Source organism: Calypte anna, chromosome Z (genome assembly GCF_003957555.1).
Source record: "Calypte anna isolate BGI_N300 chromosome Z, bCalAnn1_v1.p, whole genome shotgun sequence".
NCBI classification, from domain to species: domain Eukaryota; kingdom Metazoa; phylum Chordata; class Aves; order Apodiformes; family Trochilidae; genus Calypte; species Calypte anna.
In genome coordinates this window covers 23,858,060-23,877,218 of record NC_044274.1, presented here as the reverse complement: position 1 = coordinate 23,877,218, position 19,159 = coordinate 23,858,060, and the positions used below count along the sequence as shown (strand labels likewise).

General features: G+C 40.6%; 1 protein-coding gene across 2 annotated transcripts in view; it reads right to left on the bottom strand.

The window, feature by feature from the left end:
- Positions 1-17,159, bottom strand: part of GAK (cyclin G associated kinase) — a 76,670-nt gene extending 59,511 nt beyond the window's left edge. Inside the window, exons 1-3 of one of the 2 annotated variants that reach the window (XM_030467346.1) lie at positions 16,897-17,159; positions 3,048-3,109; positions 1,678-1,737 (exon numbers count right to left, since the gene is read on the bottom strand). In XM_030467346.1, the coding sequence (XP_030323206.1) occupies positions 1,678-1,737; positions 3,048-3,109; positions 16,897-17,038 (264 nt within the window). In that variant the 5' untranslated portion in view covers positions 17,039-17,159. The remainder of the gene's footprint in view (positions 1-1,677; positions 1,738-3,047; positions 3,110-16,896) is intronic. The other variant, XM_030467345.1, reaches the window with a different exon arrangement.
- Positions 17,160-19,159: the final 2,000 nt, after the last annotated feature.

The window sequence follows — 19,159 nt, the reverse complement described above, 5'->3', positions numbered from 1 at the left end:
GCATTATAGCTACAATTAAACCAGTAAGCAGAATAGAGAAATCCATGCTGCAGCTGACAAAAAGAGACCTAGTTACTTCTTAGTATCTTTTGAAAATGATTGTAAGGCATTAGCACAAGCAGAGAGTTGTTTTAATCTTAAGCTGCTTCTCTCACTGGCTGATCAAGAAAGGGCTACTGTATCAACACCCAACTTTCCAAAGCAACTTTCCTGTGTTATAAATCATTAAAATTAAGGTAAAAAAGCAAATTCAAGCTCCAAAGAGACTGAGGAATTTTCCTCCCTTCAGTAGTAATAATTCTTCAGACTAAAACCTCTGTCATGTTTCATTTCCAGATAAAAAATTCAAAGTGTCATTTTGAACTACGTAAAGGGCTGTAACGCGTAAGTCCTCTCAGCTCCCGTCACTGTAATTTAAGTTGCATTATGTGCATTTACATTGTCCCTGATGTGCATCACCTTGGTGATATGCCAAGACTCCTGTCTGGAAGACAAATACACAGTATTTACAAGGTGCATTCACCGATTCTGAAAACAAAATGGCAAAGATAATTTAAGTATAACAAAGCTATAGAAAAAAGGCAAGTGGGATCCACCAAATTAGAATCCAAAGTACTGTTTTCTATCTTTTGCATTTCTTCACGGCCTTTTACTCAGACCTGCAGGAATTATTTTTACTTTACAGTTATACATTGGAAAGTTAGCTTCAGTTTACCTTTTTCATGTTGAACACATGCTGTAACAGTCCTGAGCTATGAAAAAAGACATCCAGAGAACATTTAGTTATTTACTCCTGGCAAGACATAGTCAGCCTAACTACAAAGTAGTGCTATTCTAGTCCATTCTCTGCAAGTCTACTTCTGTGTTTACTGCAAGATTTTGCCAAAAGTTTTAGAAATAATAAAAAATATTTGAGTGGCTTAAATTAGGATCAGTGGGTTTGCCTGATAATTCAGAATGAAGCTGAACACTCAGATAGGTAAACAAAACAACAGCATACTACACTACTCACTAACTCTTCAAACAAACTGAGAGTCCTTGAGCAGATCCTGGGAAGCAAATATTGAGTTTACAAAAGCAAATAACTGAAAGCGCTATGAGATTACATTACACCCTAACATCTAACACCACTGAAGATGAAGAGTACAGCAATGGCACTGAGAAACATCTGCCTCTTGTTTCTGATGGATGCATTCTACTGAATATTAATCATGGAATGTCAGCCTTTTAAAGTCAGATGCATCTGAAGCAGAACTTAAGAAGCACTAATTGCAGAAGCAAAGTTCTGAGTAGTCAAAAAGGCAATAAATGTGAAGGAAATCTTCAAGATACAAGTATTACCCAAGTAGTCAAAAGGTCTCTTGACCACAGTCACAAGATTGCTAGAAAGCCAAAGAATTTCACTTTTTGCTACACCAAGTATGTAACAAAGTCTACACTTGCTACAAAAATTATTTGCACCCATTTGCGTCCTGCAAATTTTGAAGAACTGGACACAATGGATGCTGCTGCCAGACTCATGGCAAACCAGGAAAGTAGACATTGTTCAGAAAGACAGTCCTTATAAGCAGTATATGGCATGTAAAGAACTGAACCTGTAGACTCCTCCATTTCCCAGAAATGTTAGATATCAGGCAACTAAATAAAAAACTTAAAATATGTTCCAAAAAAGGATACCATAAAACAAACTTCCTGAATGATGGCTTTGTTCTTTTCTTCTTCATTAGACAACAATCGCTGTCAGAAAACAGTAATTGAGTAGACAGTTACTAAAACTTACAGAAAAACAGTGCAGTGTTTTTTTTTCCCCCATAAAAACCCAAGAAGGATTATGTTACCTTTGGATGTACCTCCACAAGTACAGCACACAGTATTCTAGCTGCCTATGCTCCTCTACTTTAGTGATAACTGGCCAATTGTAATCTTTGACACTCGTAAAGTAATCAATGTGTCTTCTGTTCTGTTAAACACTGGGTTATAGCATTGTGCACTGACAGTGATTCATCTTGTGTCAAATCTTTACCGACCACCTTCAAGCCACTCCAGTCAAAACTTCTCCGAACTATGCAGCCCAACTTTTTTCAACACTGCCTGAACAATCAACAGCAAAATGAAGCATTACTGTTTTAAGTATCACTTGGATTTGACTAGAATCAATCTGAGCATATGCTACCAAAATGCCAGTTTTACAAAACAGAGGAAGTATAGTAAGGGTTTGTGTTTCACCTGGTATTGTTAAATGGATCTTGGTGACTTTTCGAACACAGATACTACATTGGTTTGGTCAGGTATTTTGTTACTGTAGGATATGGTATGAAAAGGAAAAAAATAAAAATGTAATTTTTGTGGTGTAATCTCACTTCTCCCACCTCACATACTACAACCCTTTCCACTTTTTCTCCAAGACAGATGTCTTCATACTGATAGAGCAACAGAAAATTCCTACTCCAAAAATGAAGACATTCTGTGCTGAATACAACTTACTTTTTTGCAGCAAAGTATGACAAAGTAAATGACTTCACAGTACAGTCCTTTCTACAATTTTCGACTTTTACATGATTATTATAAGCCTTCCAAAGAACACAGGGATACATCTCTGCAAAGTGGCAGACTGAATGTCTAATCAAGGATTCAAAGTATGGAGCATTATTTTTAATATTGATGAAACTTACTCTGCAAGTAAGGATGTTGGCTAACCAGTACACTAAATCTGCTTTCGATTCCTGTATCCAGCTTCAGGTAACTTGGAAAGATTCTTTATAGGCATGTAACAAAATATCTGGGACAGGGGGATGAATTTTTAACCAAATTAAGATAAACAGCAGTAGTACCAGGGGCAACTCCCATCTTTGGCATCGAAGTACAAAGCACAGGGCTGTAACTCGAATGATCACTTTAAATACAGGTGCAGTGTGCTACAAACTCTTTATCATTTTAGATTTTTTGTAAGTGACTTGTTCAGCAGCACATAAAGAATTACCTGTTGTGCTAAAGCATCAAGCAGAAAGACAGACCTTGTTAATCTCTAGAAAATGAATTCGTTTTACCTTTAGAGCATAATCTTTACCACTTCCAAGATCTTGGGCTTCATAGACAAAAGCAAAACCACCTACAACAAGGAACATAAAGTCAGTTTTAATTTCAACATTAAGATAAATAATTCTTTTTAATTTAACAGAGCGAACATATGAATTAGATTTTTCTTCTGAATGTAAAAAATACACAATTTTCAGTGGCTTGCCAGGAGTATGGGTACCCAATACACAACAACTAAAATACGATCTTCCTTTTACACAAGCTATAACCATGCTTCATTACTTACCAGCATTTTTTAGTGTGCATATGCAGATTGTCTATGAAGCACTTTTTAAAAAATGAAGGTCCATACAAAAATCAAGATTCAGTGACTGTGATTCTAATTAAACTACATGGTTTTACACTGTCAGGCTTTCTATTAAAATGGGAATACTCAGAGAAGAGAAACCATTAAATATACAACTCCACATTCTTTCAGAAAAACTTCCATGCTTCCAACTTCATATGAAAAGCAGAAAGCATTTTCAAGCACTGAAGCACACACTTCAAGTAAAGGTAATGCTGTAATTAAATTGTAATTTGTTTTCCAACTCCTTTAGTCTGACTTTAAAGTCTGACTTTTAGTCTGACTCCTTTACTGACTTTAAACACTATCCATTTTCTCAAGAACACAGCAAATTTCTATGAACTAAAAGACAGAAAAAGTCGCATGTCTGCTAAGTTTTCTCAGTTGCTAATTATGATAATATAACTGTATCAAAAGAACATACTTGTATAGTTCTACTCCATGTTAAAGATCCTCATAGGACTTCCATTTCTTCTTGGAAGAAATGGTTACACTAAGAGTATAGTTGCATATGTGCTCTCAATCTTTTGCAGAGTACCTCCAGTAGAATAACAGCTAAGGTGGTAAATGTCAGTGTTTTTTCCTTTTTATTTCTTTAATATAAATTCTTTTTTCATTTAACTAGACAGCAATGTTCTCACCAGCAATAATACGGAGAATAAGCACAAAAGATATCAGAGAACTACAAAATTTTACTGGTTGTAGGATGACTAAAGAATGAACCAGCATAGACAAGAAACAAGTTGAAAAGGCTTTTTTTTTTTTTTTCAAAATATGCAGGATCAGTACAGTCACATGAGTATCCAATACCCTATCTGTAGATCAGAAGCATTAATATGAGGCTGAAGTGAACATAGTGTTTGCTTTGTGCAAGGCAATCGAATACAAGTCTTTCAAGCAGCAATCTCAGAAGTTTTACATGGCAATTGACCAGCAGTGTTCTCCAATATTCCTGAATGGTACTGCCCAAAAATGCTGTTACTTTGCCAGTAGCATCCACAACATGAAGCAAGAAAATTGCAGGCTGGGTGCTGACTTTACTTTTAGAATTTACAGAGGAATTATATAGAAAAACAGTAAAAGAGAAATCCCAGTTACAGAGAGAACAAGCAGAAGAGTAATTAGTGCACCATAGAAGAGCTGAATTATCAATGATAACATGGAAGATGACAGTGAGGGCTGCAGTTACATCTCGCTACACATTTCTTTTAAGTGCATTGTGCTTTTCCATTTACTTTGATTCACTATGTAAAATTAGGTTCACTACTTCCTACAATAGGAAGTTCTCTTAGCTGTTTTAAAGCCTCTAGTGCAAATGCTCTGATCAGCAATTGCAATCAGTATTTTGGGTACTGGTGTGACAGGGGCTGGAGACAGAATGAAGTCCATACCACCATCTCTGAATATTACCCAAAGACGCTTCACTCCTTTATAAATGAAAACATATGCAAGAGAAACAGTGTTGATTAGTTATGACTAGCAGGTATGGATTTCATAAAGCTGGTGAAACAAGACATTCATCCACTGAAGATGGGTGCTGGGAAACCATGGGGTGAGTTTTTCCCAACCAGTTCCCAGTTCCCCATTCACATCCAGAGGCATGCTCCAAGTTTCAAAGACCACTGGGCTGCAGTGAGTTGTACAACCCTACACCAGGATACACCAGTCATCACCCAACAGTGCTGCTTCCTCCATGTCTTTGTCCCACAGGCCTTCTACAAAGTGCAAGTACTGTGACCCTACAGAAGAAAGTCTTTACATTCACCTTGATTTTTATGCTAATAACCTTGCAAGATTCATCTTGAAAACATATGCGTCAATTTACAAAATTAAGGGCTTCAGGTCAGCACAAATTTGTAGTATGCAAAACTACTGCACAGTTACTTTTCTTATACGCACTCAAGAACAAAATGGTGAGTGAGGTACCCCAGATTACAGAACAGTTATTCTGCAAGATCAGCTTTGTTTACTGCCAAGGGTTCTGCCAGGGCTGTGATGGGGCACACCTAAACTGCATTTCAGGCATACACCTTGCTAGTACCTCTAGGAATACAAACATCCACAGACCTACACACATGCACTCCAAAATCTACCTATTCTTCACTCAAATACATCAAATGCCCTCCTGAAACTTAGTAAAGGTAAAAAAAAAAACAAAAAAACCCAAAAAACCCCAAAAAACCCCCCCAAGTATTTCTTATACTTCTAGGAAAGAAGAACAACTTCTAGGAAAGTTTCCAGTATAGAGGAAGCTGCATCTTATCGTTAAGCTTAATCCTGTTAACATCGAGTACAAGGGAGTAAAAGGAGAAATCTGTTTATCCAACTAAAAAGTTTACAGTCAGTCTTAAAAGAAGATCTATTTAAAACTTTCACAAAATCACAGAATGTTTAGATTGGAAGACACCTCCAAGATCATCCAGTTCAACCTTTTACCAATACCATAATCCAACTACTAAACCATGTCCTTAAGGATCAGGTCTAAATGCCTTTTAAATGCCTCCAGGGACGATGACTCCCCCACTGTCCTGGGCAGGATATTCCAGTGCCTGACAACCCTCTCAGTGAAAAAATGTTTCCTAACATCCAGCCTAAACCTCCCCTGGTGTAGCTTCCATCCATTCCCTCTGCCCCTATCACAACCCACTAAGGAGAAGAGTCTGTCTGCCTCCTCGCTCCAACCTCCCTTGAGGTGGCTGAAGAGAGCAATAATGTCTCCTCTCAGCCTCCTCTTCTCCAGACTAAACACCCCCAGCTCCCTCGGCCACTCCTCACAGGACTTGTGCTCCAGGCCCTTCATGAGCTTTGTTGCCCTTCTCTGGACAAGCTCCAGCCCTTCTGTGTCCCTTTTATAGTGAGGTGCCCAGAACTGCAGAACAGTGTTTCTCTTGAATATGCTTTCATTTAGAAAGGAGTAAAGTGTCTTTGGGTGACCACTGATAGTCTGAAGTGCTGATCATGATACAGTCCCCCAAAAAGTCTGGATGCATTCACAATTGCCCTGAAATTCTCCCAGTTAACAAACAAAATTTAAATGAATGCCGAAAAAACTGACTTATGAGAACTACCCAAGTTGATTTATTGATGAAAAAGCCTGGGTTTCTAACAGTCAGAATCTCTTTAATGCTATTTCAATGGTGTCATGGGTCCTAGCAACATTTATGCAGAGGCATTAGAATAGTAAGCTGAAGGGAGAAACTTCATTAAATAGTGATAGCTCCAGAGTACACCAGATGGCTTAAAAGATGTATTTTTAATTCAGCAACTGTACTTAAAAATTGAGTACTGGAATGCTAAACAGAATTCTAAGTTCACTAATCTTTCAGAACTCCAAGAATGAAAAGCTAGTGGTATCATACCTCATTATATTACCTCTTCACTGAATGCATTTCACTATTATGGCCTCTAGCCTCATCCTTCACAACCATGCCTGTTTCAAAACATCAATCTGAATTAAGTTTCTTATTCTGCCACTTCATTATTTCACATAAATACAATTCAGTTAATCACTACTGCAGCACTACAGCTGTTAGCAATTTTAAATCTATGGACTTTCTGGGATATTAAAGGACATAAAGTAAGTCGCGAAGGTCATAGAATCACAGAATGGTTGAGGTTGGAAGGGACCTCTGGAGATTGAGTCCAGTCCCCCCTGCCAAAGCAATAAATATGAAAGGAATTTAAATACCAATGGTGTTTTAATTTATTTTTAAAAAAACATGTTATTGATGAAGATAATTCTTTTAAAAAAGGCAAAAAAATTCCTATTGCTTTATTATTAAAAGCAGTTTTATTTAGGATTTAATGCTGGCTTCCTTGCAGACCTAATCTATTAAAACAGTGATGATATACACTAAATATGGACAACTTTACTGGCAAAAACTTCTCCTTAGCTGTAACAGTTTACTCCAGGCCACCAGAGAAAAAAACACCAAACAAAAAAACCCAAAAAAACCCCAATAAAACAAACAAAAAGGCAGTTTCACCTGTTTAACTATAACTACACCAAGGACTTCACAGTCAACATAGCCATGCCAGTCAGGGATCACACCTCTGCATCAGCAAACCCCTTCACATTAGATCCAGCTGCAGCAAATGAGGAAACGGAAGTTAGGAGCAGAAGTACTGCTTTTGTTTCTTTCCTAAGGGTGTAGACAGTATGTAGTTTTATTTGGGGTGTTTCCACGTGTTATTTCCACTTATGTAAATATTATGTAGGTGGTTTTAAGTAAGCTTTCTGAAGCTTTTTCTTTGTGTTTCCTCATACAGGTTACCAGTGTGTATATATGTACACACCCACCCCAAGCTCTCAACCCAAGAAATAAGTTTTTCACTGCTGAAGCATTTCATAGACCTACTTTCAGCTTACAGATTAAACTCTCAAAAATAGTCTCAGATATTTATTTTCTGCCACAGAAATGTCAGAAGAACACTGGTTTTCTTTCTTTTCTACACACACAAACACACACAAAACAAGTTCACTATAGAGCACTATACAAACTCATGTAAATACAGAAGCTAAAGTGCAACAGTGAGCCCTGGAATCAGTCTTGCCCCATAGCAGACCAAGGGAAACATAGTAGAATACAAAGCTTATCAGCCTCACCCTCCTGGTTCACATCAAGACACCCTGATACTTACACTGCATTGGGAACCAACCCCACTGCATTTGCTTTAATAGCAAGCACTCTGCACTCATCCTTATACCAGCAGAGGTCACAGGCATTGCTTGTGTCAGTGCTTCTTCACCCTTATAAAAATCTGATTGTTTCTTTTCCAACCAAGAGATTCACCTCCTCCCTCGAGTTAAACCTAGCCATCACGTATCAAATAAGTTCACTACAAACCAAATTGATTTTTTTAAAATCCTGTACCTGTTTTTCCCATCTTTATTGACTTTTTCTAATAAACTTTCAGTGAAATGACAGTTTTCCCACTTGTCAGCTTGTGAAGCATTAAAGTAAGGACATCAGCCACAACATAAACCACTTGGTACTGTCATGCACTGGAACTAGTCATAAGAAAAGGATGGTATGAACAACTTCCTGTTTATAACTACTTGAAATTACCCTTTTGCTCCCCTCCCAAGTACCAATCAAATTTGTTTTCTAATTAATTTTGCTGTTGCTCGTGTTTCAATTATAATTTGACTGAAAAAGAGTTAATTACAGATGAGACTAAAGTTACACTGCATCTTACCTAAAAGCAGGCATGCTTTTCCATGAGATCACAAGCAATATCTTTACCCAATACAGAAAGGATGCAAAGCACTGATAAGCTTATTTTGTAAGGCCCAGTCATGCCTTTATGTCTGTTGCAAAGCCCTAACAAGATATCAAAATTGCTTCAAAAACTAAACATGGCTCTAACTCAAAGATCTGGACTTTCTCCCATAACCTTGAGAAGCAGAGATGTAGAACACCTTGAAACTTCCACAGCTCTCCTTTCAAGTAGGAACTGCTTTATGCAAGAAACATCTGCTTTTTTTAAAGAGCACTGTTCTGATTCATGCTGAAAAACAACTCTAGGTACCATAAAAGAAATGTGAACAGGAAAGCTGCTAGGGAAGGGTACTTCAACCTTTGTTTAGAGGTTGCAATCTTTTTATTCCCTTCTTCTGAGAGGTTTGCCTCTCACATGCTTCACAGAGCAACTGTCAGTTCATCCTGTACATCACATGCTGTTGCAACTGCTGACTTACTAGACTTTGCCTCCCTTCAGAGTAACTCCAAACATCTGCCAACAAATTAACCTAACAATGTCCACAGAAATGTCACCATTAAGAGACTGTTGTGCCTCTGACTCCCAGAGTTTTAACAGTTACATCTGCATTTAATTACATTACCATCATTCTGTAAATCCAGGAGTTGCAGAGACCATAATATTGTGCCTATAAGCTTGGTAAACTGTATTACTGTCTAATCACATTCAGAATACTGAGGGAGCCCTATAGTGTAATGTAGAAATTTATTTTATATATTTTAATGACAGCTGCAAGTTTCACTATGTCAGAATGCACTTTGTTATGAGTCTCCTAGATGGTTTTAATTCGTGACAGCTTTTTTAATATGGAGGGGAAAAGCAAAAAGAAAAAGAAAAAGGAAAAAAAAAAAAGTCTAGCCTATTGATACCTTTTGACTCTGGAATTATTCTTTTTTCATGGTGAAAGTTTTAGACTCAGATATGTTTGAATAATGAGTACTGTCATGCTTCCCTCCTATGGTCTTACTCCTGTGCCCATACTTGTTCCTCAAGTGAAGATTAGGAAACCAATCGACAGGAAGAATGGTTAAATGTGTGCTACAGAACTTGCTTCTTCCCTGCTCTTCACATAACCACTATCTGGTTTTACTCTCAATTGTTCAGCTTCATAGTAAAACAAGAAAAAAAAAAAAAAAAGTACTGAAATGTTGCAAGTATACCTGGATAGTTAACCAAGAGGAACTAGAACTAATTTGTTTTTACACATATATATATTTAAAGCGAAATCTCAGGCAATTTTTTTACATGTATCAACTTCAACTTTCACTGGCTTTTTTCAGAATACAGAAAATCCACCTAACCATCTCACAACCATTGGACAAGGGGGCACATCACAAGGACAATCAATGGTGTTATTTGCAAAATATTATTGCATTGAGAGGAAAATTCACCACTAAGAAAGAATAAAGGATTAGTATTAGTATTAACATTAACACACACCAAAAAGTCTTTGGGACTTGACAGTGCATGAACTGAAAGCCCCAGTTCTAACCTCCACAAAGAGAAAGAAAAATCCATGTCTGTATCAGAGCAGTTCCTTCTAAACTAAGGGACAAGAACAAGTAAAACCACATACTGAGAAGCAAAACCCATTAATTGGAAGAAAAAACAAGGCTACGTGGATTCTGAGTATATTATGAAACTGTAATTTACTCAAAGTCTCAAGGAAAGTGATACTGAAACAGCACTGAAGTTCTACTGCTGTGTCTACTGCTTCTGCACTGAAAAGCAGTTTTCTGGAACTTCTCTCAGCTACTCCATACAAATCATCACTAAGAAGTCAATGTGTTTCATGAAAAGCAACTGGTATTTGGGAAGCTGGGAAGCACCCCTCAATAATCCCTTCCTTTGGTTATAACCTAGATAGTGAAATACGTGTGTTCATTTGAGAGAGAATATTTCTCAATATACTCTGAAGAACCCACTCCATGCCATTAATGGCATCCTCTGACAAGACCCTGAGGTTTTTTTATATAAATTCTTTAAGCTAAACCAAGATACCACTACCTCATTTCATAGAAAAAGAAAGGGCCTATACTTCATAGAACAAGAATTTGTGTAATTAGAAATCAGAGAAAAAACAAAGCACATTTAAAAGTTAATTAGTATGGAGTTGAACTGGTTGGTGAAAAAGATGAAAACTGTAATTTAAAACAGTCATTATTGCATAAAGTTGCTTTCTTTACGAAAAGAAAATATTCTTATGCAATTATCTTTAGCACACATATCAAGAAACAGAATAGCTCAAAGTGTTCCAAAATATTTGAAAAAACTACTAGAGGAGTATTTCTATCTAGTTCATTTCACTTGACAGTATACCAGGAGAGAAACTAAAGCTTCTTAAAGACTGTTTTTCTAGAACAGAAATCACAGAATCATAAAATGGTTTGGGTTGGAAGGGACCTCTAAAGGTCATCCAGTCCAAACTCCTTGCAGTAAGCAGGGTCACACTCAACTAGACCAGGCTGCTCAGAGCCTCACCAAGCCTCACCTTGAATAGCTACAGGGATGAGGCCTCAACTACCTCCCTGGGCAACATGTTCCATTTTTTCCACCAACCGCAGGGTAAAGAATTTTTTCCTAGCATCCAGTCTAAATGTACTCTTCCCTAATTTAAAGCCACCGTCCCTTGTCCTATCACAACAGGCCCTTGCAAACAGTCCCTCTCCAGTCTGCCTGTTGGCCCCCTTCAGATTCAGGGAGGTTGCCATTAGGTGTCTGTCTCTGAAGCCTTCTTTTCTCCAGACTGAACAACCGCAGCTCCCTCACTCTGTCTTCGTAGGAGCAGTGTTCCAGGCCCTGACCATTTTTGTAGCCCTCCTCTGGACCCACTCCATCAGATTTATGTCCTTCCTGTGTTGAGAGCTACAGAGCTCGATGCAACACTCCAGGTGAGGTCTTACCAGAGCAAAGTGGCAGAACCACCTCTCTCAGTCTGCTGGCCACACTTCTTTTGATGCAGCCCAGGATGCAACTGACCTTCTGTGCTGCAAGCACACACCACTGCCCTATGTCCAGCCTTTCATCCACCAGCACCCCCAGGTTCTTTTCTGCAGGGCTGATTTCTAAAAGCTCATCCCCAAAGCCTGTACTGATAGTGCAGACTGTTCCAACTCAGGTGCAGAACCCTGCACTTGTTGAACCTCATGAAATTCACCTGGGGCTGCCTCTCCAGTTTGTCCAGGTCCTTCTAGATGACATCCTGTCCCTCTGGCTTATTGACAGCACCACTCAGCTTGGTGTCATCCACAAACTTGCTGATGGTGCACTCGATCCCACTGTCTATATCACTGATCAAAATATTAACAGTACAGGTCCTGGTATGGACCCATGAGGGACACCACTTGTCACTGGTCCATATGAGGACTTAAGAGGCAGTGACCCCTACCCTCTGGATACAACCATCTAGCCAATTCCTTATCGACTGAGCAGTCCACCCATCAAATCCATACCTCTCCAGTTTGGCAAGTATGATATTGTGGGGGACTGTGTCAAAGGCCTTGCAGTCCAGATAGATCACACTGACAGGTCATCCCTTGTCCACTGATCTAGTTACCCTATCATAAAAAGCCACAGGTTGGTCAGGGAGGATTTGCCCTTAGTAAAGCCACACTGACTGTCTTGGATCACCTCCCTGCCCTCCACATGCCTTACAGACACAGCAGAATCTGCTCCATGATGTTCCTTCCCAGTCACAGAGGTGAGGCTGACAGGTCGGTAGTTCCCAGGGTCTTCCCTATTATGCTTTCTAAAAACAGGTGTAGTGTCCCTTCTTCCAGTCACCAGGGACTTCACCTGACTGCCATGACTTCTAAAGTATCACGGAGAGCAGCTTGAAGACTACATCTGCCAGTTCTCTCAAAGATGCATCTCATCTAGAAAAAACAGTAACTAGTTCAAGAAAAAATAATAAGTGTTTTAGAAAAAATAATAACTAAAATAGAACACTTATTGATAATTTCATATTGACCATCCAACATACAAAACTCAAAAGAGCAAATTAAAGTTTGACTTACTGGCAGTGGAAAATTCTGAGACATGATTAACTGAATGGCAGTAGGAACTACTAATGCAACAGTCAACTCACTTTCACCACTCTAAAACCCCTTAAGGACATTAACTTATCCAACCAACCATGTAACACAAAACTTTGCAGAAGATCCCTTCATCTTTTCATCCTTATGAGATAGCAAGTTATTAGGTTTTATTCTATGTACCATCATAAATACGAAGAGGTTCCCTATTTGCATAGAAGGATTTTTCAGTAGAGGTTCTCTTATATATCCTATTTGTACTGGAATTATTTAAGGAAGAATACGATTATATTTAAAGACTGAATAATTTTAATCTCATAAGCAGTTTTGTAAAGATCTTGTTAGCAATCAAATCATCATCCTGCCTTTCATTTGTGCTTTAAAAGGCATTAATATTTTACTATACATTCATGCAGTACACAGGAAGCAGGCCTCTCTTTCCAATTAGCTAGCAACCAGCTGTACTATTTACAATTCTCAAAAAATTCAACTTTCTTTCTCATTTTGGCACTTGATGGCACATATCACAGGACACGTTATTCTCTTATCAGTTCACCATGTCACTGGATCAGCTTTTCTAGACAGAACTGAGCAGCAAGTTTCTGTAACTGATTGACTACCTTTAGCATCAACAGTCTCTCAATGAAAACTCTGACAGCCCATAAACCTGGTTCTACTCCTTCTACAGCACAGGTGTGGTTCAAGAAATTTACCATATTTACACAGCAGTGAAAGGTGATGGGCACGTAAACAACCATACAGTCTGTCAGAGGAGACACTTGTCTCACACAGGCCAAAATAAAAGCTGACAGCATTTGAAAAACAAATGTGCATGGCTGTTTATTTGTGTAAGTATGGCAGCTTTGGGGAAAAGGAACAAAGAAATATCTGAAAATTACTGTTCAGCCTGCTGTGGCCACTTGCTTTCCCCCAGGGTCAAATGTGCACACTACACTGATCATCAAATTAAGGACCATCTCAGTCCTTCAACTACTTCATAAGTCTGACAGGGAAATCCTGAACATTCCAGAATAAAGGGGAGGTCACATGAAGGAACAAAAGTCAGCCTGAAAGTTCACATGCCATTCATGTGAATTCACAACAGATCTGACAAGACTACAGGTTAAGCTACTCTCACCCAAAAAAACCCCAAACTTGACAGCAAGCACTTGGAGAACTCCCATCACATGTAGCTGAGCTAGATGTGTGCAGACATCTGTGTGAGAGCAGATGCCCATGTTATGACGGAGACAAGTCCAGAGTACTCAGACCAGAGAGTGACTTGTGGCCATACAAGAAAGCCCTCTGTAACAAGAAAGAGTGCAAGACAGTCACATTTACTAATTAGGTATTCAATCAGTGACTACTTTGCAACTAGTGGCAGCCTGTGCACTTAACCAAAAAGTGGACACAAAAGAAACAATCTGCTGAAGCCAGCAATATAGAAAAGCAACCAGGGGTTAAATGAAAATGCCCCAAGCAACATCCTGTAAAATTTCTTATCTCCAGTGAGCTACCAAAATGCCAAGTAGAAAACACAGGGGATCATATTTAAGGAGCACTCAGCCCATCCTGTGGCACAGTCTGCTCACGCATTCAGTGCCAGAGACCAATAGCACCCCCAACACACATTGCTCTCAACCTCCTTCACCAGCACACCACATTTTCAACCAGCCCAGTCCTACCCCCAGCATGGCACCTTCGCAGAATGAATGGGGAAAGTGCATACATCCAGACCAAGTGCACAGCTAATCTCTTTGCTTACAGCATGGCCAAATGCACAATTGCACCAATGGAGCTGAGCTGGAAAAAGCTGCAGAGTGCAAGAACAACTGAACTTATGCTGCTATATGATACTGTGTAATGGTGTGAAAAGTCTGTGGATTACCAACCAAAAACAAGGCAGATGTGTGAAACTGCAGAACAAGTTGTCTGCATTTGCAGATCACACACAGTTCACCACATATTTGAAATCTAAATTCAGAAAGCAGCACTTGACTTTCTAGAAGAGAAAATGGCATGGAAGGATACATTTAGAAATAAAACAGATTCTGCACTTGTAAGCAAGGAAGGGAACACTCATAAGACACAGTTATGCAAGCATACATCAGCAGGTGTCAAATAGGTTAAGAGTGCAAAGATAAAATTCAATTTCAGCAACAACATAAATGATATACTAAAACCAGAAAATTACAGATTCAAGTCTGTAGGCAGCAGGAGAGGCTGGACTTCTATATTTTGTATTTTATGTTTCTACTGAACATACCCTGAGGATTGTTCTAGCTCAGCTATGTTTACTAGGAAACCTTACTTTCTAGCAAAAGCAGAATTTGGCAATTAGGCCAAATTTCAGTGAGTAAAATTAAAAGAAAACAAAGTGAAATAAAACCATAATAATGACACATACGTAGAACACACAGCTATGGTTACAAATAAATTATTGAGAACGCTAGATTTAAAGCACGTCCCCTTTTGACTTAAACCATCTAACCTGCCATCTTTCCTCTTGACATTTTAGAAATCCTGTGTCAGATCCTGGGAAACAGTAGGCTGCTGCCAAAGTAAAGTATGAAATATTTGTTTCAGAACCAAGAGCTAAACAATGGACACATCCCAAATTTAGCTTCCTTCCTTTCCTTTGCTGTTCTCTGGAAACTGCTGTAGTCGCTCCTGGCAGCAATGTCACAGTAACAGCAGCACCAGACAGTTGGTTCAGCCTTCACCTTGCAGTCACATCATACTGAGTTCTTACATTTCACTGAGTTCTGACTGCAAATCCTGTAAAAAAGCTGCAAGTAATAGCTCAGGTCTGCATCAGATTTGACATGCAGTATCCTCTTAAATGCAACATACCATCAAAAAACCTGCCACTTTTTATCATCCACTTTTTGTAAGATATCATATGCCAAAAGTGCTTACGCATTAAACTAACAAGCTGTTTCACCTTAAGATGATAAAGTGCTGAAAACCAGTATCCTGCTGTCTTACAAAGGCAAATTTTTGTAAATTAAACTAAAGTAGATAATCTTGAATCAAATTCTTCTTCTGTGCTGACCACCGAGATTTCAACAAAAAAACTACTTGGGGAAAAAAAAAATCATTAAGTCTATTTATAGAACTACTCAACGACAAAACAACTACAAGTATAGAAAGTAAATTCAATATTATAAAGGAGTTCCGAATAGAACTCTGGGCTATTTAACCTAAATAACATCAGTGAGCTGTACAAAGGATAGTGGATTATCTAACTGCATTAATATGGACAAAATCACATTTTAGTCTTTTGAGAAAAGCTTTCAAGATCTCTTCTGCTTGAAGAAATAAAGCAACTTCTCTGATTACAAGCACAGCAAAGCTCAAATTTCTGCAAATGTCAAGTCACTTGCACACAAACATAGCACCTATTTTAAAACAGATTAGCAAGTGGTATGCCCAGATGCCTACCCAAAAATTCACTGAAAATTAAAACTGCCCAGACATGTATTTGATATATACTTAGTTCCTGTACTCCAGAAAAGTCTGTATGCAGAATGAGATCAGCCTTCCAACATTTGTGTTCATAGTTAATGTATTTTACTGCATTTACTGCATTTCAATCTTTTCCCAACAACCCAAAAAGGTACTGGCAAACCAGCACCCTTTGTATCATGTTATGCACACTGTCATTTTAAAAAATTAATGTATATGCACTACGGTACTTCCATGAGATCCTAATTAGATTATGAACACCTCTGAGAGCCGGTGACAGTATTTTAAATCACAAAACAAATTAAGAAGTTTCCACACAACACAGTAGCTCTCTATGAGTGTTCCTGAACTGTGGTAACAACAATAAATACTGCACCTACACCTGGTCCTCGCGAAGGGCCTTCCATGACACTTCTATAAACTCATCACACTTATGACTCCTCATTAAAGAGGGAGGCAACAAGGAGGCAACAAGCCCTTCCGAGAGGTCGCTCGGCACCCTAAGGACACTGCTGGCGCAGCCGATGGGCCACCGCCTCCCTTTCGCTCCTGAAGGCCTCGCTTGTCAGGGCGCGGCCTGCCCAGAAGGAAGCACCCCCCACCTCGCCCCGAACGAGGAAGGGGAAACAAGGTAAGGGAGGGCGGGAGCCCTGCGACCCGAGGGGAAGCCCAGCCCAGCCCCACAGCAGTGGGGCTCCCCCCTTCACAGCCCGGCCTTGGGCATGGCCTGACGTCCCAACCCGCTCTTACCCTCCGCGATGACCCTCTTGATGCGCAGCTTCATGTCGCCCATCTCCACCGTCTGCCCCACGAAATCGTTCTGGTCGCGGCTGGCGGCCCCCAAGGAGCCGGGACCCGCCAGGAAGTCCAGGGCGGACTGGAAGAGCGACATGGCTGCGGCCGGGGCTGCCCGGCGGCCGTGCGAGTCGGAAGCGGCGGCGGCGGCCGACAGAGAGGTGAGCGGAGCGGGGCGGGGCGGGCTGGGCTGGGCGGCAACCGCAGCGGCGGAACGCCGCCTCCTCAGCCGCTACTTCCGGGTGCGAAACGTCACTTCTGACCTCCGACCCGCCCGACCCGCCCCTCCGCCGGCCCGGCCCGGCCCGGCCCGGCGCTATGGCTGAGTGCAGCTTGCGTGCTGGCATTGCGGCGGCGTACGGCACCGGCAGGCGGGCAGTGGCCTCTGCGATGAGGCGGGCAGGGTTGGTGGCCGGGCAGGGCTGAACTGAGCTGGGCTGCTCTGTCGGTCGCGGTGGACGGGGAGGTTGCTGGCAGGGCCGTGGGGCTGCGTTCGGAAGTAAGCGCAAGGGCAGGGAAAGGATTGTCGTGCACCGTGTCTGTTCCTCTCCCTGTACCGTTCGCGGGCTCGGCAGTCACCAGAAGGTCATGTTTCTCAGTAACTGCGGCCCGTGTAGGTGGAGGCTGGGCGGCCCGTGCACTGTTCGCAGAATTGTCGTGATTGGAAAAGGCCTCCTAAGGTCACTGCATCCAACCCTCGACGTTCCTACCCCTTACAGAAACAAAATCACCACGTCCACTAGAACGTGTCCTGAAGTGCCTCATCTAAACGATTTTTAAATACATCCAGGGATGATGACTCCACGACCTCACTAGGCAGTCCTTTAGAGCACCTAACTAGTAAAAGTAAAGAAGTTCTTCCTAATATCTTGTCTAAACTTCTCCTGGTGCAACTCACGCCATTTCCTCTAGTCTTACATTGTTCACTTGAGAAGAGGCCAGAACCCATCCCCCTACAACCTCCTTTTAGGTAGTTGTGGAGTGCAATAAGGTTTCTCAACCCCCTCCAAGCTAAACATTCCCAATTCCCTCAGCCTCTCCTCACAAGCAAGATTTGTTCTCCAAACCCTTAGCCAGAGTGGTTGCTTTTCTTTCAACTTGCTTCAGCCCCTCAATGTCTTCCTTCTAGTGAGCGATTCGGAACTGAACACAGTACTCGAGGTGCATTTGAGAGCAGAGGCACTTCCCTTCTCCTGCTGTCCACACTGTTCTGATACAAGCCAGGATGCTGTTGGCCTTCTTGGCCACCTGGGCACATAGCTGGCTCATTGCCCAAGGAGCATGGCTGTGGCCCTGGCTCTGTCTTTCTGCCCTCCAGACATTCCATCTCCTTCGCCTTCAACCACTGCCCCTCCTGAATCCCACAGGCACAGGTGAATGTGGTGGTTTTGCCTTTTCAATGTGTCACAGTGTACATGGATGCTGGCAATTGCTATAATCTGTGTGGAGCATTAGCCTGTAGGTGCAGAAGTAAGGTTTGTTGGTTTTGTACCAGCAGATCAGTTAATGGTAAAGCCTATCTGCCACGAAGCTGTGCGACCCAGGACAGCAGATCACTAAAAGCAAGGCTGTCTCAAAACATTTTGTTTTAGAAACAATTCAGACCTTCTGTATTCAGAAAAAATATTGCTAGCCAAGAACTCTCCTTCAAAAAATCACATCCCCTAGCTATTGCTGTCTGCTCCCTACCAGCAGCCATCACTTTGAGAGGATGCCAGGTATCCCCAACTATCATAAGATTTCAGGTGCCCATGCTTGCTTTCTCCTGCACAGATGAGTAGTTAAACATTTTAAAGTAGTTTTTCTCATAAACTACCATAAACTAAAAATTCTGTTCCTTATGCTACTGTGGAAATTACAGGGCATAGCACCTTGTGCTTCCCCCACTGTTCTGAAATGTCTTTATGGTCAAGAATTGTGGTCTTAAAGGCTGGCAGATTTTTACAGAGATCTCATAGTTTTGTATCTTCCATCAAAAACAAAACAAAAAACCCACCCAAAATTGTTTATATTATCAAAGTTAGACCACAGGGAGAACTTGTATCTTTCACAGAGACCAACTGCTATTTTTCAACTATCACTGTAAAAAAGCGTCATTTCCTGTTGTTAATCACACAACCACTTTGAGAAGAGCAGACTGTATTCACAACCAAGCATCCTACCTTCAGTCCCATTTAGTTTTCTGACTTTTCCCTTCATGTTTCTCAAGCAAAAGCTG